This window comes from Balaenoptera acutorostrata, chromosome 5 (assembly GCF_949987535.1).
Source record: "Balaenoptera acutorostrata chromosome 5, mBalAcu1.1, whole genome shotgun sequence".
In the NCBI taxonomy this organism is placed as follows: Eukaryota; Metazoa; Chordata; class Mammalia; order Artiodactyla; family Balaenopteridae; genus Balaenoptera; species Balaenoptera acutorostrata.
The window spans coordinates 43,215,600-43,239,155 of record NC_080068.1 but is presented as its reverse complement, the minus strand read 5'-3'; the positions used below and the strand labels follow the sequence as shown (position 1 = coordinate 43,239,155).

The window sequence follows — 23,556 nt, the reverse complement described above, 5'->3', positions numbered from 1 at the left end:
GAATAGTAGGAAAAACATATAAAATCAATACATGTAAGATGCTGCAAAACTTATTGAAGAGTAAGCACTTTTGAAAAAGAATCAAATACTCAGGGAACTATATTCAATATCTTGTAATAACCTATAATGGAAAAGAATCTGAGATAGCTATCTATATGTATATAGCTATACTGGGTTGACCAAAAAGTTCATTTGGGTTTTTCTGTAAGATGTTATGGCCAACCCAATATATGAATAACTGAATCACTTTGCTATACACCTGAAACTAACACATTGTAAATCAACTGTACTTCAATTTAGGGGAAAAAAAAAGAATCAAATATAACTCATAGAAATGAGATATATAAAAACTGAAATTAAAGACTCAGTTACAGGACAGAACAGTAGATTAGAACTGAAGAATTAGTGAAATGGTACAATCATAAGATTGTCCAGAAAAAAGTCTAGCTAGAGGCAAAGAAATGGAAAATATAAAAAAGAGATGAAGAGACAGGATACAGTGAGAAAGTCTAATATTTGTTTAAGCAGACTTCTAGAAAGACAGGAGAGGGCAAATGGGAAAAAGACATTATTGAAAGGGATATCTGAGAATTGATGAAAAATACTAAACCACAGATGAGAAACCACCAAGTCACAAGCAAGATAGATAACAAGAAATCCACACCTAGATACATCATGGTGAAGTGGTAAAATAACAAAAACAAATAATTTTAAATACACTCAAAGAAATATTACCTTCAAAGAAGTAATACTTATGCCTGGTAGCTGACTTCTCAGTAGAAACTATGGAATGATCCTTAATGTGTTTAGAGAAAAATAACTGTTGATATAAACATAAACTTCTATATCCAGCAACAACTTTCAAGAATGTATACAAAATAAATAAACTTTCAGAAAACAAAAACTGAATTTGCCACCAGCAGACTCTCAATAAGGAACCTGATCCCAGATGAAAGCATTGAGATAAAAGAGGTAAGGAATAAGAAAGAAAGTGGTCAACGTGTGGGTAAACGCTGATTATATAAAATAACCAAAATGATGATGATGACAACAATGACGACAATATTTTGTGGGATTATATAAGTAATTAAAATGCATAATATATAAATTGGCAGGAGGAATGAATGACTGGAATTCAAGGTCCTTGTATTATTCAGGAGTATAAGGATAGTGATCAATTTTAGACTTTGATAAGTATGCAAGTTGAAATTTATAAAGTAACCACAGAATAAAAACAAATTAAGACAATTAAACTCCAATTTAAGTAGAGAAAATGGATAAAGTAATAAATCCAAAAGAGGGCAAGAAGAAGAGAGAGATTTTTAAAATGGAAGAAAGAGAAAGCACAAAACAAGATTAAAAATAAATCCAAATATGTTATTACACTAAATGTAAATGTTGCTCTCATACACTGCTGCTAGGTTGTGTAAAATGGTACAACCTTTTTGGAAATGTTTGGCTGCTTCTACGCTAAAGGTGAAATGCTCATACCCTATCCTGGAGCAGTCCTAATTCCTACTATACAAACAACTAGGGAAACTCTTGAGCATGCCTAAAAAGAGATATGCAAGCATATTTACAACAAGCTAAAAGGAACCCTACTGTCCATTGACTGTAAATGGAATAATAGTTTGTGATTTTTCATACCTTCCAGGATCCAGTCATGTTCTACTTATTGGCCTGGTAACAAGCATGCAGGTATCTATTTTTATCATTGCCCTTAAAGTGTACCTGCACACCTTCATATACATTTGTGTGTGTTCTAGAATTACACAATAAGTAGAAAGAAGATAAGTGAGAATCAGAGAAGTAAGTTGTCAAAGGCTGAAAAGCTGATGAGTGCTAGAGCCACAATTAGAAAATGTCTTTATGACTCTTTATCTCATCTTAACCATTACTCCAAAAAAACATCAAACAAACACCAGTAGCATCAATTCGCTAGAAACCAGTGTTAAAAAAACAAAAGCAAGCATATAGCTTTTGTCAAGTTCCTAATAAGGCCCCTAGTTCTCGGTACCAATCCCAGATCCCATCCTCCCCGCCAGCCTCCCAGCACAAGCTACTCAGACCCAGCAAGAAGCAGGTTAGATCTGCAGTACCACATTTAAGAAAGTACCATATTTCAGAAACAATGACTGAGAGCAACTCTGGTCAAGAGGCAGCCCTCATGACCACAGTAAATTTTCTGTAGTCACGAGAAACCAATAGCCCTTATCATGTATTTGCAGGTATCAATAGAATAACCCAAACGCAGCATGTGCACTGAGGGGATAATGGCAAATCACCAAGACAAAGTTGAGTTGGCCTTGGAAAGTCTGCTTATACAAGAAAACTTTCCTTGCCACTGTTCTTTGTCCCAGCCTGTGATCCAGGACTACTCCCCCTATGCTCTGAGTGTATTTGCTGATTCAGACATGGCTGCTCTTCCAGTCCCAGAATGTGCCAGGACATTTCAGAAACCCTTGGCATTCCTGAAACTCGATGTCTATAAATGTCACCAAGACAAAGGGTAGGACTAAAAAAAGGCAACCTCAAGGCTCAGTGAATGAATCTGTACAAGGGTTAGATGAAAGTTCTTATCTAATGGGATTTTTCTACCAAATCCTGCCTACCCTTGATATCCCAATACAGTTACAGAAGACTCAGGAATACACACAATATTTCGGGCACAATATTTCTAAAGTGGGTATAAAATAATATTAGGGAAGGCAAGTCCAAAGAAGGAGTTCTAGGGAGCATAAGCTAAATCTGAGCAGTATTTGCTTTCTAAAAATATGTTTTCAGTAACATTGTAATTCCTAAAACAACCTGAAAACTGGTTGTGTAAGTCAAAGACTTACAAGAAGGTTCTGATTAAAATAGCATTAGATTTTCTAGTGAATACATGACAGCATTATTACTTTCACAGTGCCCTTGGAAAGATACATATTATCAGTGTCCAAACAAAACAGCTGTTAGTTGTTCTATCAGCTTTTCTGAGAACTGACCCAATTAATAAAATGGATTTATGAATTCAAGCTATACTGAATATGAAAAGGAAAAAGGAAAAGGAAATCTTCTGAGAAAAAACAAACAAGACAAAGAGTCACCCCAACATACATATTTGGATTTGCTGATTTTCAGTCAAGCTCACCCTCAGGAGAGTTTTTGTTTGTTTGTTTGTTTTGGGTGGGGGCAAAGGTTAAAGCAAGAGCAAAGGGAAAAGTTGGGAGGAAGTGAGAAGAGAAGAGTAGCTGACCAAGATGGTCACCTGTTTGCAAATCTTCCCTTGGGATCACACCCCTATAGCTTGATAAGAAGAATACACACTGATAGCGCTGGAGCAGGCCTACCTAGAGTCAGTTAAGAGAGAGTTGCCTGAGTTCACCTGCAAAAGAACGGAATCCAAGGGTCAGAGTCTAGACAACTAGGCTAAAAAAAAAAAAAAAGAAAAAACACACCAAAACCAGCGGTTCATGTTTCACATTTCCCAGATGTTCCAGTCCCAGAAAATCTAACTCTGTCATTGAAATGAAAAACAAACAATCCTTGTTTGTAATGAGAAAGAATTTAACTTACTCAAAATCAGAAGAGGGTAAGAGGGTGGAGGTGCAGGGAAAATAATGCAACAGACGTTTAGAAATATAGAATTTATTTATATTCACCATAAGACAGTGTCACATTTTGTACATGGTTACCAGAAGAGGAATAACACTCTGATTGCACTATATTGCTATCAACATTGCTTATGCTGCGGAGTCGGGAAACACTTATTTTCCCCTTTAAAAAATTTAAGGCTCAGTTTCCAAAAGGTAATTTTACCATTTATTTTCCTGTTTAAGGAACTGGGAAAGTTCTGAAATAAAGGACAAAGGGGTGGAGGGGGAAGGACAGTGCCACACACTTCACTCCTCCTACCCCCGTTGAAGACACTCAGTGTGATCTGTGGTTTTGTCAAAGGCTCCTCCTATCTGAAATGTGTTTGGTTACAAGATCAAACAAATCAGTAGATGGGAGAGGCCTTAGGTATGTACCTTTAGTAAACAAACGGGAAAACTAAAAACTTTATCACTAGTTGCTGGCTAACATTTATTTGCAAGTTGCCTGCAGAGAAGTGTGCACACATAGTCACGTGGACTCACTTTCTTTCGGTAAAGCTCACCGAACAGGATGTCTCTTTTAACACGCTAGTAAAAATAATTTAATTTCCTTTCAACTTTCAGATCAAGTGGCCACAAAGCTGTCCTTTCTCCTAAATACTGTCTTCAACTTTTCTTTTCAACCTTGTAGTAGAACAAAACCATGATAGTAACTCAAACTGGTGTGTAATCCCTGTTTCAGTGATTAAAGGGAGTGGGAGGAAAGAGCGTGAGAAAGCTAATCATGAACAAAGTTTGGGGTATTTTCTTGAGAATTACCATATCAACGAGTTCCAAACACAACGAGTTCCCAAAGTGTTTTGGAAGCACGTTTTCCTGTACAAATATTTCATTCAATCTACAATGACATAATCATTTTACAAAACAGAATCTGTTCAAACTCAGTAAACTACCTTACAGTTCATGAGGCTAATGCTATAACAACAACAAAAGCCAAAAAGGGCACCGTGGGTTCTGCCTCTGGCATAAAGAGGTAGAGACAATCACTCGGTAGAAAAGATTAACAATAAAAAACAAAAACGGTAAAACAAAACAACACGCCCTCCCCTCCAAAAAATACTCCACCACATTCCATTTCTAAGGACTAGTTCTGGAAAGCCCGGGTGGCATTCAGTCTAATTCCGAGTTGAGAGATCCATTGCCCACAAGCATCTTGCTGTAATTCTTCTGCTGCTCTTCCTTATAGGTGTCCTTCACCTTGGCTCTCTTCAGCCCTCCATCCCTGAGAATAGAAAGACAAATAAATAAAAGATACTCCCAGCAGTGATTTAAAAGGGTTACCTATTAATACATGCTGCACCCTGCCATGACATTTAGCAGCTGCTCAGCAATTAAGCAAAAAAACACTGGATTTGGAAGCAGAAGGAACCAGATTTCAATCTCTGCTCTGCCACTCAACCAGACCTGTGTTACTTTAAGGCAGGAACAATCTCTCTGATGTCTGATTAAAATAAAACAATCTCTCTGCTCAGTTTCTTTTTAGAAGTTAGGGCTGCTATATTCAATATGTGGATACTGTATTAAAACCAGGATTGTTTACCTATCTTTTTCCCCAAGGAAAGTAAAGTACTAGGTATTTTTAATCTAAATCAACCGATATCTTACTAGAAAGCCATATGGAAAATTTTAAATAAACACACAAGAAATGGTGAGGATACTGAGTATGTGTGGGTAAATTCCTTAAAGAGAAATGGGTTCATCATTATTCAAATCTAATCCTACGTCTAACAAGTCATGTTTTGATTCAAACCACTATATTTCAAGTATTTATAATCTTCCATATTCCAAAACAGACTCAAAATAAAACAAGCAACAAAAACATAAACTGCATTCAACCAATAATACTGCCTATGTAAGCAGCATTCCTTAATTCAGAGCCTGTGAATCTTTGAACTCTCTCCAGGGTGGAGAAAACAGACCTGCCTGGGTTATAAGTATTCTGTGTGCCCTTCCTTCTTTGGACAACACAAAGAAACAACAAGCTGGAAGAGCTGGAAGGGGACTGGACTGTCAGGGCCACTCTCTCTCTCCTAATCTCATGTTTCAGATTTTAACTCCTAGGAGAGCGTGGACCAAGAACTTGCTTACTTTATACTCTGCCTGTTTAATTTTAACCCAGCTAAGCATGAATGTTTACCAAGTGCTCTCTAATGATGATGAATGGATCATAGGTTAGCCAGTGAACTCAATGCCATTAAGACAGAACTTGACCTACAAACAGACGGCTGCCTGAGACAATTGCCATGTCCTGGCCTCTAAAGTCAAAACTAAGACACAGCCCACCAGGAGGTCCTCAACTTAAAAATAGACTTCGGTCCACAAATCTTCCAGGGGGTCAGTTGTAGGAAATTTCCATGAAATAAGGTTATAAGTTGTCGTTAGGTCTCCAGAATTGTCCACAAGAGCCTCTTTTATCCACATGAGCTGTCTCTTAACTATTCAGAGCATTTATGTGAATTCTGAATAGTAAGAACTAGGGAAGGGAGGGAGAGACAGAAGAAAGGCCATTCCTCCTTTCCTGAGGTCCAGGCCAAAACAGATAAAAATTCAGTCAGCAACATTTGTCCTTGAGCATCCTGACATTATTTTTACACAATTCTCCCTCACAAGCATTCAAGTAAACCTCATGCTGCTCTGGGCATCCCAGCTGTGACTTGCCACTCCTAGAGACTTTAAAGTTTTACCCAATTCCCCTTTGCAATGACAGCAGATCTTAGTTCTTAAGGAGGGCAGCAGCCATATATAAAAGCCACTTTAAGATGACACAATTAAGTTCTCATTTAATCTAGGGGAAAAAAAAATCTAGACATGTTAATTCATATCCAAATGACAAACACATCTGGGAAGGCAGTGAGCCTATTTTCTTTTTAAAGAAGAGGCCAGGTAATTAAAAGTAAATTTTTATTATAAAACTGCAGATGGCCTGATAAAAGGAAATTTTAAAACTCTGAGGATCATTTCTGCCATTTCGTTCAAGCCAATCTGACTGGGAGTCTGTCCTGGAGCTAACTCCCTTAGGCTATTTTTATTTCGCAAGGCTTTCTTCCTTTCCTTGGTATCTGACGCTATAGATCCAAAGCTCTAAGCTTTTCATAATGGCTTCAGGGCAGGAGCAGGGCTGGGATGTCAGGTAAGAGGAAGGGGGATAAAGAGCAGAGAACAATGAACAAGGAAGAGGAAGCCCGATACACATATGAACATGGGTCACTAGGACATCTGTAAACTAGGACATTGGTAAGCCTGTCATTTCATGATGGTAGGATGTCTGCAATTTAGTTTCACATATTCCAGTTTAGAGAGTGTAATACAAATATTAGTCTTAACCTGTCTTAACCCTAGTCTTGACTTTAGGGCCCTAAAGTGAGTTGCCCTACATCAAGAACGCATACTCCCGGAGTGGTCAACTAGGCATTTAATCAGAAGGCCACCCTCCAGAGGTGCCACTATAAGGTTTCAGCTATCTTGATCTCCCATCAACTTCCCAAGGTTTGTTAATTAGCATAATGAATTTTAGAAATGGGTTTTCACTGTAGAAATTAGTAGTTTGTTCATTAGCACGACAGATGCCAGAGACAGGCTTTCCTAGGTGAAATTAGTTGTATTCAAGGTATGTGAATGGATAAAATATTTTAGAGACATTCCCCACCCTTGCATTAAAGGGTATATAAGAATCTAGCCAGGGCTTCCCTGGTGGCACAGTGGTTGAGAATCTGCCTGCTAATGCAGGGGACGTGGGTTCGAGCCCTGGTCTGGGAAGATCCCACATGCCACGGAGCAACTAGGCCCGTGAGCCACAACTACTGAGCCTGCGCGTCTGGAGCCTGTGCTCCGCAACAAGAGAGGCCACAATAGTGAGAGGCCCGCACACCGCGATGAAGAGTGGCCCCCGCTTGCCCCAACTAGAGAAAGCCCTCGCACAGAAACAAAGACCCAACAAAGCCAAAAATAAATAAATAAATAAATTTTAAAATGAATGAGTCAAGTTTCAAAAAAAAAAAAAAGAATCTAGCCAGCCCTTCTTCCAGAGGCTTAATCCCTAAACAGTCCTGCGTCCCTCTGCGGGTTCAGAAGGCTTTGGTTGCCTGGCTGACAGCCTGACTTGGTGAGCCACATCCTGCTCCTACAACATTACCAAAATTGTCTCCAATGAACTTTTCATGTCAAGTGTTTTCAAAACACCAAAAAGACAGCAGGGACTTTATTACACTTACAGGACTTGAAGTATGGACTACTTTGTGCCAGTTTGCAAATCTTATGTCTGTGTGCATGTAAGAATCAATCTCCTAGTATAACCCTCACTGACACAGACTAAATGTTTGTGTGCCCCCCAATATTCATGTACTGAAGCCCTAACTCCCAATAATATGGCATTTGGAGATGGGGCCTTTGGGAGCTAATTAGGTTTAGATGAGGTCATCAGTGTTGGGCCCTCAAGATGGGAATAGTACCCTTATAAGAAGACACACCAGGGCTTCCCTGGTGGCACAGTGGTTAAGAATCCGCCTGCCAATGCAGGGGACACGGGTTCGAGCCCTGGTCTGGGAGGATTCCACATGCCACAGAACAACTAAGACCATGTGCCACAACTACTGAGCCTGCATTCTAGAGCCCGTGAGCCACAACTACTGAGCCCATGTGCCACAACTACTGAAGCCCACACGCCTAGAGCCTGTGCTCCGCAACAAGAGAAGCCACTGCAACGAAGAGTAGGCCCCGCTCGCTGCAACTAAAGAGAAAAGCCCGCATGCAGCAACGAAGACCCAATGCAGCCAAAAATAAATAAATTAATTAATTAATTAAAAAAAAAAAAAAAGACACAACAGAGAACTTCCAGCCTTCAGAACCGTGACAAAATAAATTTCTGTTGTTTAAGCCACCCAGTCTATGGTAGCTTGTTATGGCAGCCTGAGCAGACTAATACTCCCACCTACATTCAATCTTGCTCAAAGAAACAAAAAACTGAAGCCATAGATATCCATACCTAAAATATTTCACTTATTTCCTGTCAAGTTTTTAAGTTTTCTTTAATATAGTTATAGCTGGAGTTAAATATGGACAAGTCTGTAAGTTGCCGCTTGCCTGCCAGGGTCCATTCCTCTCAATCCATTCCCACTTTCTTCTTCAGTGAAAGAACCCTAAATTTTAGCTTGACACATGGCCATGCAGAACAAAGACTACATTTCCCAGATTCCTTTGCAGCAAGGTGTCAGTTCAAACAGATACAAGTAGGAGTGGCTTGTCCAACTTCCAGCCTGTGCTCTTAAAGACATGAATGTGTCCTTCTTGTTTTAGTTCTTCCCTGCTAGCCATTTTGCTGTACTCACTAGGTAGAGGTGGAGCAGCCATCTTGGACCCTAAAGTAGAAGCACACGGAGGATGGTAGACAAACACAGAATGAGCTGCTATAGCAGTCTAGACTGCCTATGTTTACATATGGGAGATGAAATCTATCTTAGTTAAGCCATCGTTATGCTGTATAAGCCACTGTCAGTGTCAGCTAAACCTCCAGCTAACACGCATAATAAATGACATTATTAAAAGTTGAGTTTTTTTAATTTTAAAAAAGTGATAGTACTTCTGAAAAATTTCTTACCAAGGAAGCTCAGTCAACCCTCCTTGTATGGCAATAGCAGACTTAACCCGGTTAGCAAACTGGACTGCATCTTCTCCTTCCTGGAAAAAAACAATCACAAGTACTTCCTTAAGATAGAGTTTTCAAATAATGCTTTCAAATGTCTCACAATCATTTAGATTTGTTCTAAATATAAGATTCATATTTTAGCTCAAATATGCTCTATTCTGAATCATAGCAAATATCATTTGTTCTATCAAGGAAATGCAGTGCTGTATTGTTTAATATTTTTATCACGTGTATATATGTTTATTATGCTCTATATTAGCCTTATTCAAGATACAAAATTCCACAATATCTGTAGGTTCAAGAAACCAACGGCAATTGTAAAAACTATTATGGAAAAGAGTCTCTGAATATAAAACCAGCTTGATTTTGAAGACAGCTAGGTATATATACTTTTTAATGACTAATGCTGAGAAAGCAGAAAGTCCAACTGTAGCTAATGTAAGGAAGGGAGACACTCAAGTTTTCAGGTAAAGGTTTTCTTGCCTTTATCTGACTAGATAAAGCATCAAAGACCAGCTGTTATCTATGGCATACCTCTCTGGTCATGGGGGGCATGTACCACACATCACAGACAATGGCCCAGCTGGTCATCACTCGAAGCAGGTAGCTCACCATGTTGTATTTACTACTGTTCCAAAATGCGTCACCAAACTGAGGATTATACTGAGAAAAGAGAAAAGAAAATGCATTCCAGTTAGGAATTAAGTGGCAGTTTCTCTTATCCATGTCAATGGATGATGAGCCAAACATCTCTATCAGACCCCCCAAAAAAGAGAAGCTACGTCACCTGACAGAAAGGATCCAAAGAGCAAACCAGATGTAGAAAACAAATTTATGGTTACCAGGGGGTAAGAGGGGGAGACAGAAATTGGAAGATTGGGGTTGACACATACACACTACTGTATATAAAAGAGATAACTAATAAGGACCTACTGTATAGCACCGAGAACTCTACTCAATACTCTGTAATGACCTATATGGGAAAGGAATCTAAAAAAGAGTGGATATGTGTATTTGTATAACTGATTCACTTTGCTATACACCTGAAACTAACACAATATTGTAAATCAACTATACTCCAAAAAAAATTAAAAGAACAATTAAAAAAACTATACTCCATTAAAAATTTTAAAAACAAACAAACAAAAAAACCCCAAAGAGCAAACCAGGCCATATAACTCCCCTGACTAGAGCCAGAGAGCACTGATACAGGAGGGTTATTGACATGACTCTTAAATATCTGTCTCCCTACTTAACTGGAAGGTGGGTGAAAGGAGGAACAGTATCTGTTTTGCTTATCATGGTGTCCTCAGTACTCAGACACTGGCCTGGCACACAGTACCACCCCACATATCTATATACATATCTCAATAGAGAGAAAAAGTGATCAAGCAAATGGGGTAACTGTAAACAATTGGTCAATCTGAGTAAAGAGTACACAAGTATTCCTTATTCTTGCAAATTTTAAGTTTGAAATTATATCAAAATAACATTACCAAGTCACTGCCCTCTTTTGCGGGGAGTGAGGGTGTTTTACCTTAATTGCAACTGGATATATGGTTCCTCCAATTTCAAAGCTTCCCTTTTTAAACATCATGACTGAAGTATTGTTGATGCAAGTTCCTATAAGGAAATGGGAGTAGAGGGTGAATATTTTTTAAAGTAGTCATTTTTAAAAGGAATCATTTTGATATAAAATAATTTAAAATATTCAAGTCATATCAAATTACAGATTTTTTTTTCAAAAAGAAAAAAAATTACAGATATTTTAGTATCATTTTACAAATCAATTCCTGCTTAAGTAGTAGTAATTCGACAGTTCTAAGCAGGTTTAATAACGAACTTTTACTTTTTTATTGGCTACTCTAAAGATACAATTTCCTCACAACAGGTGACAATTTCAGCACATCTTAAAATAAGGACTTTAAATAAAGTTATGGACAATACCTTTCTAAGTTAATTACCCAGAAACAACTTCTAAGGTCAAAAAGGTACCAGGACTTCCATCAAATCTCAAAAGAAAGCAGGGAATTACTAGCTCAGAGGCCGTCTCATCCCTACAGGACAGCATAGATCTGAACTAAGAATGCCGATTCTAGAACAATCCAATTCCTCATATACTTTTGGTACTTGTTATCAACTAAAGCTTGGTAATAAGCATTGCCCCTTCTTACCTTCAGGAAAGATTAATATGGGTAATTTTTTCTTATCAGCAATATGTTCTCTTAGTCTGTGAAGAAAAACAAAGGATCAAAATTATACCTTAAAAAAGAGAGAGGTGGGAATCCTCTTTGGTATTCTTTACTCTCTACTAACACAGATATACTTGTAAAGCAATAAGGAGGAAAGAAATAAGATACAAGTAAAGAAAATAAACTCAAGTTGGTCCCTTTCTAAAAAAAGTGTAAAGGCTGGTAAAGCTGAGATAGAGAGATTACAGCTGCCAGAGTATATACCGTTGCTCAGTAATCTCAAGATGGGGAACAGTTTTCTAACCTTAAAGAGATTTCAACAGGTACTTTCCATTTTACTTTTAAAAGCATGGCCCACCTTCATCTTTACAGCAATGATCAGAGTGCCTTCAGTTAAAGGCCTCAGGCAAAAAGCTGTTTCCAAACAAAGGTTTCTGGTAAGCAACTGTACCCCAAGCCCCAGAAGTTCCTTCTCCTGTTCCATAAATAGCATTAGCTCTGTCTGTCTCTACATGGATTTAAGTGATAACGGTCATTCAGCAAACACTTAATCCACCATCTATTTATTCAGCCAACTGTTATCAGTTATTTACCTTCAAGGTAGTAATTTTCAACTTTAAAAATTCAGTGACTGGACTATATCTAAGTCATGGCAATGTAAATGTATGGGCCTTCTAATCTCATCATCTATCCCACTATGACTACAGAATTCAAAAATTTTTAAATCTAGCTAAGACAGGTGATTCACCAGAAAAGGCCAACCACAAATAGAGCTCCATATGTTTTAGTTTTAACCTTTAGTACTGCTCTGCCTTCTTTGGCAGGAAGACCAAGGCTTAAAAGATTTTATGCTACCCCAATGGATACTGTGTAATGATGCTGCTTACCTCTCAGTAACCAGATGTCGGTCCTTCATTTCTGAGCGTTCAAACCAGACATGTGGACAAGCCTTGACCATAGCTCTCTGAATAATTCCCATCAATCCACCATGAACCTGGCCAACCTAGAAGGACCATGAGAAAAAGGGGAAAATGCAAAGGCACAGTTGTCCAAAGAAAGCCTTTTTTTCTTTTTAGTACCAGTAAGTTCCTATTCCCCACTCAGAGAAAAGACTGGCCTTCTTCTACTGATTGAAGTTCTTAGTCTGTTCAAAGGACATGACTGGCCAAATATAAGCACAAAGTATTCTTTAATAGCGCCTTTGAATTTTAAGCTATGTTGCTATACTAGCTTTACTCTAGCTTTAAAAAGTAGAGGTCTTTCAACTCAGTCAAGATAAGGGAAATACAAATTAAAACTACACTGAGGGACTTCCCTGGTGGCGCAGTGGTTAAGACTTCACGCTCCCAATGCAGGGGGCCCGGGTTCGATCCCTGGTCGGGGAACTAGATCCCACATGCATGCCTCAACCAAGAGTTCGCATACCACAACTAGGGAGCCCAAATGTTGCAACTAAGGAGCCCGCCTGCTGCAACTAAGACCCGGCACTACCAAATAAATAAATAAATATTAAAAAAAAAGAAAAACTACACTGAAATACAATTTCTGACCCATCAAATCAACAAAGATTCAAAAGCTTGACAATGCGCTCTAAGCCAAGGCTGTGGGAAACAGGCACCCTCATGCATTGCTTGGGATGAGGAGATTATAACACCCATAGCAGGAAATTTGGCAAATTTATCAAAACTACATATACATTTATCCTTCAACTCAATAATTCCAGTTCTAGGAATTTACCCTGAAGATATAGCTCCAACAAAATGGAAATATATATACACAAAGTTATAACTGCATTATTTGTAATTGCGACATATTGGAAAATACCTAAATGTCCAAACATAAGAACTTAGATGAATAAACCATGGTACATGCACACAGTGGAGTACTATACAGCTAGGAAAAGAATAAGGTTGATCTCTATGACTGATAAGGAGTGATTTCTAGGAGATATAATTAAGTGAAAAAAGCAACTGCAAAAGAGCAAATAAAGTATGCCACCTTTCGTGTTAGATGGAAGGGGAAGTATACACATGTATTTGTTTATCTCTACAAAAAGAAAACATATGCAAAACCAATGTAGTTGGAAACCTAAAAGGATAGGAGGGAATGGGGTAGAATGGACATGGGTGGGGTAACTTCTATGAGTGTAGTTTTTTGTCTAGTTTTGACATTTCAAAGCATATTAATGTTTCACAAATTTAAAAAATACATCAACAAGGATGCAACTAGCAAAGTGAAAGCAAATTTAAACAAATGAACCCAACTGTATTTCAAATGAATAAAAGGACACTGAAGGAAGGGGGAAGAAAAAAAAAATCTAAGAAATTTACAAAGATAGTATTTGACCACATCTGCTCCATCTTGGGTGGGGTACCAAGAAATGCAAAATACCCTGAATTTTTTTACATTTTTTTCTTTTTGTAGTAAAACAGGTGAAGCAATTCTGAAGCAATTTTAGATGTATTATAGGATTGAGAAAATGAGTAAACATGTTGATATTGTTGGGAAAAAGGGTATTCACTGTGAAGAAAAGGAAGATACAAATATAGGTTGCGGAAAACTAAGAAAGAACTTGATGAATTGAATGAATTGTTACAGACTCAGATTTCCAATATTATATTAGCATTACACATAAATATGACATATAAACATATTAAAAATAGAAATATTTTACACACATTTTTACATAGAGAGAGAGAAAGCAGCACATGAGAATGTAAATAATAAAGCAAATGGCGCAAAATGTTACCAACAGGTAAATGTGGATAAAGGGCATATGGATGTTCCATGCAACATTCTTATTATTACAATTTCTCTCTAAGTTAGAAAATATTTCTAGATTTTAAAAAAAAGTAGAGAGCTTTGTTTAGGAAGGAAAAAAAAAAAAAAAACCTCTGAAAAGCCACTAAGAAGAGATCTTGATGTATAGTTTATATTTAGCCAAAAGAGGACAAATACAACCTCTGGAGGTTAGCTGTACAGTTCCTCCCACTTCTGCCCTCTGCTGCCTCTGATTTAAATCTGGTTGGCTTAGAAAGGATGGAGACGGGGGGAGGGAGGGGGGACAAAATTAGGTGAAGAGGATTAAGAGGTACAAACTTTCAATTATAAAATAAATAAGTAATGGCATGTAATGTACAGCATAGGGAATATAGTCAATAATGTTGCAATAACTTTATATGGTGGCAGATAGTTACTAAACTTATAGTGGTGATCAATTCATAATGTATATGTGTTGAATCACTATGTTGTACGCCTGAAACTAACATAACATTGTACTCAACTACAATTAAAAAATTAAAACTAAAAAAATAAATAAAGAAATCCAACTGGCTTTTGGTTTCTATCACTCAACCCATCAGAAAGTTCGCAGGTTCTATGCTTTTCTAAGCCTTGGCTAATACTGTAAATTATACAATTGTATACTGCACCTGTAATTGCAGTTATATACGATCAAGAAGCATGGAAGATGCTAACAAAATTCTGAGGCCCTCAGTCACAAATGAGTTATACTCAACTCTTTGTTGACCAGGACAGGGAATAAATATTGTATCAGAAACACAAAATCATGATTAGGCAAGTTGGTTAAGATGCTTGAACCTCTGCTTTCTCAACTACAACATCTCAGCCCTAACCCCCTTGGATTACAGAGAAGGTCAAACACAATGGATGTGAAAGTGCTTGCGCACATAAATGCAAGGAATTATTATATACACCCAGAACTGTGTGGGGTCTATCCAGGATTGTTAACATGAGGGTTTCTGGAAGGGCTTTCTGGGGTCTCTGGATGGGCTTTCTGGGATCCATAAACATGTTGAAATTATACACAAAATTTTGTTTGTATGATGCAAATGTATGTTGTTGTTTTTCTAAAAAAAGGATACATAAATATTAACTGATTGCTAACCTAAAAAAGGTTAAGAACTACCAATTCCCATTAAGTCTTTTCAGAGTGGTGGTTTAAGCTTCCTTAAATTCAGAAAGAGCTCCACAACTTAGAGAAATTTAATAAAGTGTTAAAATGTGGTTGCCCAAGAGTTATACATCTGAACTTGTATCTTACACAGATTAAATATCTGGCAGTGAGCTAGGAGCTTCTACAAAGGTCTTTAAACCCCCCTTAATGACTGTATAAGCCACAGATTGTCAGCTACCAACACACATTCCAGCACTCCCTACTTGCCTATCTGCAGCAGACACTTAAATCAACAATGGCTCCCTTCATGTGCCTTCCTTTCCAGGAAAGCACACCAGAACACGACTATCAGTCATAGGAGGAGGGGACTCAGAGGTACAAACTACTATGTAGAAAATAAATAAGCTACAAAGATATGTTGTACAGCACAGGGAATATAGCCAATATTTTATAATAACTATAAATGGAGTATAACATTTAAAAACTGTGAATTACTATGTTGTACACCTGAAACTTATATAATACTGTACATCAACTATACCTCAAAATAAATAAGTTAATTAATTAAATAATGGCTCCCTTCAAATGCCTTCCCAGGAAAGCACACCAGACCATGACTATCAGTCACTGGAGCTGACACGTGAAATAAAATCCATCTGTTCTCTCTGAAGCACAAGCCACCACCATGAGATATGAAAAGAAGATTCCCCAGGATTCCTCTCCCATTATTCTATTCACACGCCAGCTTAGGGCATATTTACCACCAGCAGGAAAGAACATCTTTAGTGATCCTCCAAATTTTACTTGACATATACATAAAAGAGAGGAAGGAAATCTTGACAAGTTCTTCAGGGTGACAGAAAACACCCTTTGAATTGAAAACATGCCAGAAATGCCACAAAAAGTCTTCTGAGGTGTCTGATTTTTACTGTGGACTTTGTGGTTTGTTGATGGGTTTTTTTTTTTTTTCTTTTCTTTTGCGGCTGTAGGCAAGAACTGAGAAAGGCAATGTGGTATAAATATCTGCCTTCCTTGCTTGATCTTCATTAAAGGGACAGGTTTTTTTTCTTTAATTGCATATGACTCCCTGAAGGGAGACAGAACTAATTGGCTGGTAAGGGATTTGTACAGCTCTAAGGAGGAAGACTTTAACATCTCAAAGTGTCATTAAACATTGCAGGGATTTTTTTTTTTTTTTTACTTTTTTTATTGCTTATTAAACATTGTAGGGATTTTACAAGCAAGATGGAATCAACTTTATAAAGTCTAATCATGCTCAAGTATGTCTACATTTCATTAAGTTAATTTCTTACTACTTTAAATATAATGGCTGTTTTCCTTCTTTCTTGTACTATATATTCCTCATGTAAATATATTAATATTGATAACTTATATACTTACATAGTATAACCCCATCACTTTCTAATATAAAACTAACTTTCTAATTTGTGCCAAAATAAAACAAAAGTTTGAACAATCCACAACACATGCAATTACTCGAAATATCAACACTTGAAATATCAACACGTTGTTCTTACCATAGCATAGCACCCATCCGTTGTCAAGATCAAAACATCTATCGGTGAAGTATGGTTGGCAACACAAATGCCTCCCTTCTGGGGTCTGTACTGCCTGCAATTACAAACAATGGTTAATACTAAATCTTGAAAAATGGCCACTATTTTGCAGAACAGCATGTAGAAATTCATGCTATTTTGTTTTTAAAAGTACACTAAAAAAATAAAGTTTCAAAGTACACGGGCTCATCTTAAAAAGGTTGTCTCCAGGCAGTATGATGGGAGGGGGGTAAGAGTATAGGAGGAGGGGTCCATGATTTCCCTTTACATACATTTATATCACTTTTCTGTAATGATCATATTGTCCTTTTACGATGAAAAAATAATTTTAAAACATTAGACTGAATTACAAAGATTCCATAACTTTAATAAACTTTGTGATATGTAAGTTTTACTTATTTTACCATAAGTGTTTTCACATTATTTCAATCTTCATAAGTATCACTTTTAGTGGCTTCAGGATGATCCAGAGTAAATTCACTGTAGTTTCCTCCTTCCTATCCCCCTAAAACAGAGGTTGGCAAACTCTTCTTATCACAGGCCAGAGAGTAAATACTTCAGGCTTTGCAAGCCAGCCAATCCCTTTCAAAACTCCTGGACTCTGCTGTTTGGGCACAAAGGCAGCCACAGATAATACATAAATGAATGAGCGTGGCTGTGTTCCAATAAAACTTTATTTACAAAAATCAGATGGTGGGCCACAATTCGCCTACAAGCCCACAGTTTAGTGTGCCAACCTCTGTCCTAAAGTTCAAATGGTATTTCACACTAATGAAGCAAAGTGGTTTTCTTTGGACCCATACAGAGAAGAAAGGGAACCAAATGCATAACAACTTTAGTATGTTTTCCTTAAAATTAGAAGCAATTCTACAATAAGCTGTGAACTCCTCTCTATGTAATTAAAGCTCCTTTTCTGTAGAAGATGTTTCCTCTAATCACACTTTTACCAAAACATTTTCTTCTACTCCTCACCCCAAAACTCACAGCCCAATCACAAATCATGTAATTTTAGAAATTTAAGGGGCCTTTTACGTTGGTAACACATGGTAAAGCCAAATGATGAAATGTTTCCCTTCTACAAAAAAGATACAAACATCCAGACACACAGATATAGAGAGCAAACGAGTGGTTAAAAGTGTGTGTGGCAGGGGCATCAGAGGGGTGGGGAGTGGGAGGTGCAAACTACTGGGCGTAAGACAGGCTCAGGGACGTGCTGTACAACACGGGGAACGTGGCCCATATTTTATAATGACTATAAGTGGCAAGTAACCTTGAAAAGTTGTACAAAAAATTTTTAATTTTTTAAAAAAGATCCAGTCAGTAAAAAAAGAGACGCTTGTCCTAGAACTTTTAAAATAATGATATTAAATATAAAAAAATAAAATTTAGTTTCCAGAAAAGTAATTCAAAAACAATCAAAATGATCTCCATGTAGCTAATAACTTCACTTACTACCTTTCTCCTCTCTGATGAGGGGTGAGGTAAGCAGAATGCTGGGTTCTGTTTAAGGCTCAGTTGTGGGATTTTAGAAGTGGCGGAGCTGAGACTAGAAACCAGACTCAGGATTCCCAAGTCTAGTCCTCTTTCCACCATTCTGCAGGCCTGTTACCTTCACCATTTAAAAATTTTTACATGGATCCAGTTTAAAACCTGACTCTCCCATCTACTAGCCACGTGACCCTAGACAACCAAACCCAGAGCTTCCATTTCTTCACCCCGTAAACAGGATAACACAGCACCTTCTCAAAGGGATGACCTATGAGAAGTACAGGCCTGGCCTGCACACCATAAATGCCTATTTATTAAGGTCATTACATGTTTATTATTATGTTCCCTCTGCAAATGGATTGCTTTTGAAAAGTAGGGCGTTTTTTTGTTTGTTTTTTAAACATCTTTATTGGAGTATAATTGCTTTACAGTGGTGTGTTAGTTTCTGCTGTAAAACAAAGCGAATCAGCTATACGTATACACATATCCCCATATCTCCTCCCCCTTGCGTCTCCCTCCCACCCTCCCTATCCCACCCCTCTAGGTGGTCACAAAGCCCTGAGCTGATCTCCCTGTGCGATGCAACTGCTTCCCACTAGCTATCTATTTTACATTTTGTAGTGTATACACGTCCATGCCACTCTCTCACTTCATCCCAGAATATCCTCAAGTCCATTCTCTACGTCTGCGTCTTTATTCCTGTCCTGGCCCTAGGTTCTTCGCAACCTTGAAAAGTGTTTTTGTGCACTGTTATGTCTGTGATGCTCTAAGCAGTAGGGATGAACACACTGGAAATACTCGTATTTCACCTGCTTCCTCCCACCCACTACTGTCAATCACACGCTGATTTACCTAGAGAAAGGCTGGCAGGAAGCCAGCAAACACTCACTTGTTATGATAATGAATGGTACCAGAGAGGGCACGAACACAGATCCTGCAGCAAGTCAGGTGGACCAGTTCACTCAGCCGGTTTTTGAGGCTGAAGGAAAGAGAAAACATTTTATTGTGCAGCTCTGGGCACTCCTAAGAAACAATACAATAAAAGCTTCAATGTGCTCCCTGACAGCAGCATACTGTTCAATTCTCACCGTCTCGCTGAGGCATTTAGGACAAAACTCTAATGGAAAATAGCTTCCACCCTGACCAACGATAAATCCTGACCAAGGACTAGCATGATAAATTCCTGCCCAAGATAAGCTGAAGCTTCTTTGGTCTCAGCCTCATGAGCTTGACAATACTACAAAACTCTCTTGCTTTCCTTGAGTCCCTCAGTCCATTTGCTTCCTTCTCTTCATTTCCCCTTTTGAAAAGCAACTTCTGTCAATTTAAATGTAAGCATCATGGGAAATCAAATAAAGACTATGAAGATGAAGTGAGCAGCATTTTAATACGCGTGCTGAGGCCATAAATTTGACACAGCACATAGGAATCACACAAATATTCTCTTTGTGGACACAGCTAAGAAAACGGACAATCCTATTAATGGCTGGGAGGAAGGAAACATTTCACCTGCTTTCTGGCAGCTGTCCAACCAGGGTAGTTCCTATAACCAAAAAACTGATCCCAATGAAAGCCAAGGTAACCCTGAAAAAGAAAAGAAACAGTAATGCAAAACCTAGCTGAACAGTAGGGAGAAAAGGGAAGGAATATAAAGTTCATAAAAAATTAAACTGTAAATAACTTGAGGAGAATCTACGCTATGAAATATGATGCAGCCATTCAAAGAATCAGGCAAATCTATAGATTCTAACATGGAAGAATGGTTCTTTGCACATTTTGAGAAAAAAAAAGAGTAAATCTCAAAATAATGTGTAGAGTATGATACCATTTTCAAAATAACAGCAAGCACATAACCAGTCTATAGATGCATATAGCAGGCCTGGAAATCTGTTCACAAAACTGCCACGTTCAATCTATGCTATCATCAAAGGGTTAAGCGGGCTAGTGAAGAGAATAAAAGTCTTGCCTTTCTGCTTTTCTGAAGTATTTTTTTTAATTTTTAAAAATATACACATATTAACTTCTTATATAAGATAAGAAAAGAGTTTTATGCCGTATAAAGGAGTCATTTCAGGTTGAAAGTAGTTAACTTATTTTGTTCGAGATACTTTGGTGTGGCATGGTGAGGCTGTAAAAGGAAAATACCTTGCAAAGGTCTGAAAATAACTTGTTTTTCTATGCTTTTTAATGATGGGGGCAAAAGGGCACAATTCAATTTTTTTTCAAAGAAATTTACAATTTATAGCAAATGACCAGAAAGTTTTACTTAAAGGCTCTTTCATAATAAGAGCACCAAGTTATATCACCATGTAGGAATCCTTCCATGCAAATCTAAGTGTGGTTCCTTTGTGTGGTTCTAGATAGCTCAGAAGTTAGTAAACAAGGTGACAGACAATACCTCTCATTTCCACAGACATTTTCTCATTTTTGAAAAGTGCTTTTACTTTCAAAAAGGAAATAGTCATTTTTAGAAATGTAAATAGAATTCCTCAAAGAGAAAAAGCTGAGATTTTATACCTTTCAAAATAAATGGGGCTTCCTTATAAAGACGTTGTTAAGTTGTTAAACCTTGTTAAAGTCTTGGTTTAACACCTTTTGACACAGCGATTTGAAGGTCCGATTCAGTTTTTCTTTGGATGCCATATTTTCATGTCAGTCACTAATGCAATAACTAAATGACTGCTTAATCTCATCCAACGATCGCACAAAAGTTTTAAAATAATGTTTTGTGTCATCTTGTCCTAATGAGAATCACTTGTTCCTACACATTAAATCAGAAGAGGTTATATATTTTAACATGTTTAACAACTGGGTTCAAAACTACTGAACATTTTTATTTGCTAAATTAACAGAAAATTCTGTTTTCCAGTCTCAGTGAGCCAACATGAGAGTTCTCACAGATGACACAAGTTTTCTGCCACAATCTGTGTTGCTTAAGAGCTTTACTGAGATACAATTCACATGTCATACAATTCACCACTTAAAGTGGCAATTCAATAGTTTTTGCCACATTCACAGAGTTATTCAACCATCAACACAATTTTAGCACAATCTGTTTTTTAAATGCTCACTTTGTAGCAACTGCTTCTTTTAAAAAGCATTTACAAAGCAATTCTTTCCCATGAAGAGTATGTACTAAGAGTAGGAGCCTCAATTCTGCCATTTTCTTCTTGTTCTTGGGTGCTTATATTACTGGATTATCCTAAATCTGTGGTTTCTTTGCAAGAATCTTTTTATGTCATGTATCTATTTTATGAGCATTAATTTAAACTAGATAATAGAATCATATCACTGTTTGGTGGGCACCCCCAGCAAGTGAAAGCTAACCAACATATGAGGGCATCTCAAGCACTCTGGGGTGTAAAATCCTCACTCTTTCTTCAGGTTGCCTTGGATACGGTGCCTGACCCATGGACCAAGTGAAGATGTAAGAGCTCGTCTATATATTCAACCTTACTGAAATTTCATATCTTTATAAGAATAAAAATAAAATCAATGGAAGCACTAATTATAAATAGACTAGAAACTTCTAATAAATAAAAGCTGAAACATTTCCCAAACACAACAGTGGATAATCTTGTGCACCCCAGAGTTCATGAACCCCACTTTGGGAACACTGGCTTAATGTTCAAGCAAGTGTGTCCTAATTTCACTTTGTTATCACAGCTGAAATGATTCCCCAAAGACATACCCCAACATCTACACAGTGGCAACATGAGCACAAGAAAAGAGAAAGAGCTTCTTAGAAATGTGCCTTTGCCTACACTTAAGCAATCTCTTCCCGCATAATAAATCTGAATGAGGCAAGGATAGGCCACCCTAGGGATGGTAAAGAGGTTTCAACTCATATGCCAATTTTAGTCTGCTGGAAGCAACTGCCTGGAAAGCTGTATTGAGAGCACACCAAGGTCATGGCCAGGGAAATGAAGCAAGACAATCAACAGCAATATCGTGCCTGGCACCCGTGCTACTACCTGCCATCACCACGCTAAACAGACCGTAACCACTTCATCCCACTGCCCGGTGTCACCCCTTCAACTCACGATCCACACTGCGGCTCCAGTAAACTGGGCTTTGAGGCTACTTCCTCATGAAGCAGCACGCAAACTCAGAACCAAAACGGGGCCCAACTAGTGAACTTTTAATAGGAAAAGTGAGTGATCAAAATGGAACTACGTGGAACAAATTCACCCTTCCAAATATCTCTCTCCCCCGTGGTAACCATTCTGAGGAATTTTTTTTCTCCTGTGCAGCTATGAATGGCTACAGACCAGCAAAGAGAGGCAGTCACAGTTTGGATGACGCGCTGGTGAACGTGAAACTGTAAATACTCTCTCTTCTTTTTTCTAACTTCCCTTTTCTATCCATCCTCAAATTTTCCATGACTGAAAGAGCAACACGGATGCAGTTAATATATACTGGATTCTGAATACACACTTTCATTTGGGAAAAACGTGAGAGAATAAATGATATGCTTTGGTGGAGGTCACGTTTAGTGGTGTTTTCTAAATGGGAAGGGGTAGGTTAGTATCATTAATACTCTCATGTGGCCATTCCATACATGATTTAAAAAGAAAGCTGAACCAATTGTACCATCAAGTTACTGGGCAGGAGACGTACCTCAGAGGTAGTAGGACACAGTAGCGCACTATGACGCCCAGCACCCACACCATGGTGAGCTTCGGACTGATGTACTGGAAATTTACATTGGTCCTTGTGAGGAGATTCCATGACACTAGCTCCTCTGAGGAGAACCTCTGGGTCACTTCGTCTTCCACAATGGCTTCCAATCCCTTCTTGGAGAAATAAAACACGTCAGACAGCTCAAAGTCCCTTCCTCGCAGACCAGACAGCCCTTTTTCCATGGGTGACTCATCTCTTTGGATAATACCTTAAAAGAAAGCATCAGGACATGAGAAAATGCCATAGGACAGAAGAACAACTGATCAAAGAGGCTACTTTAACTTGTGCAGAAGACAAATAAATAAATCGAATGGGTAACATGAAGCAGATTTCAGAAATAAAAGACAAGCAACTGCAGTGGGAAAAGAGGTAAAAATCCCTGAGTCTGTGTGAAACGGCTTCTACCCAATGATTTCAATTC

General features: G+C 38.0%; 1 protein-coding gene across 3 annotated transcripts in view; it reads right to left on the bottom strand.

Moving 5' to 3' along the window:
- Window positions 1-3,614: 3,614 nt before the first annotated feature.
- Window positions 3,615-23,556, bottom strand: part of GPAT3 (glycerol-3-phosphate acyltransferase 3) — a 65,450-nt gene continuing 45,508 nt past the window's right edge. For all 3 annotated transcript variants that reach the window (XM_007167925.3, XM_007167924.3, XM_007167923.3), the window contains exons 4-13: window positions 23,073-23,343; window positions 19,962-20,036; window positions 19,342-19,431; window positions 16,926-17,019; window positions 12,359-12,474; window positions 11,454-11,509; window positions 10,817-10,902; window positions 9,814-9,942; window positions 9,232-9,311; window positions 3,615-4,860 (exon numbers count right to left, since the gene is read on the bottom strand). In XM_007167925.3, the coding sequence (XP_007167987.1) occupies window positions 4,749-4,860; window positions 9,232-9,311; window positions 9,814-9,942; window positions 10,817-10,902; window positions 11,454-11,509; window positions 12,359-12,474; window positions 16,926-17,019; window positions 19,342-19,431; window positions 19,962-20,036; window positions 23,073-23,343 (1,109 nt within the window). In that variant the 3' untranslated portion in view covers window positions 3,615-4,748. The remainder of the gene's footprint in view (window positions 4,861-9,231; window positions 9,312-9,813; window positions 9,943-10,816; window positions 10,903-11,453; window positions 11,510-12,358; window positions 12,475-16,925; window positions 17,020-19,341; window positions 19,432-19,961; window positions 20,037-23,072; window positions 23,344-23,556) is intronic.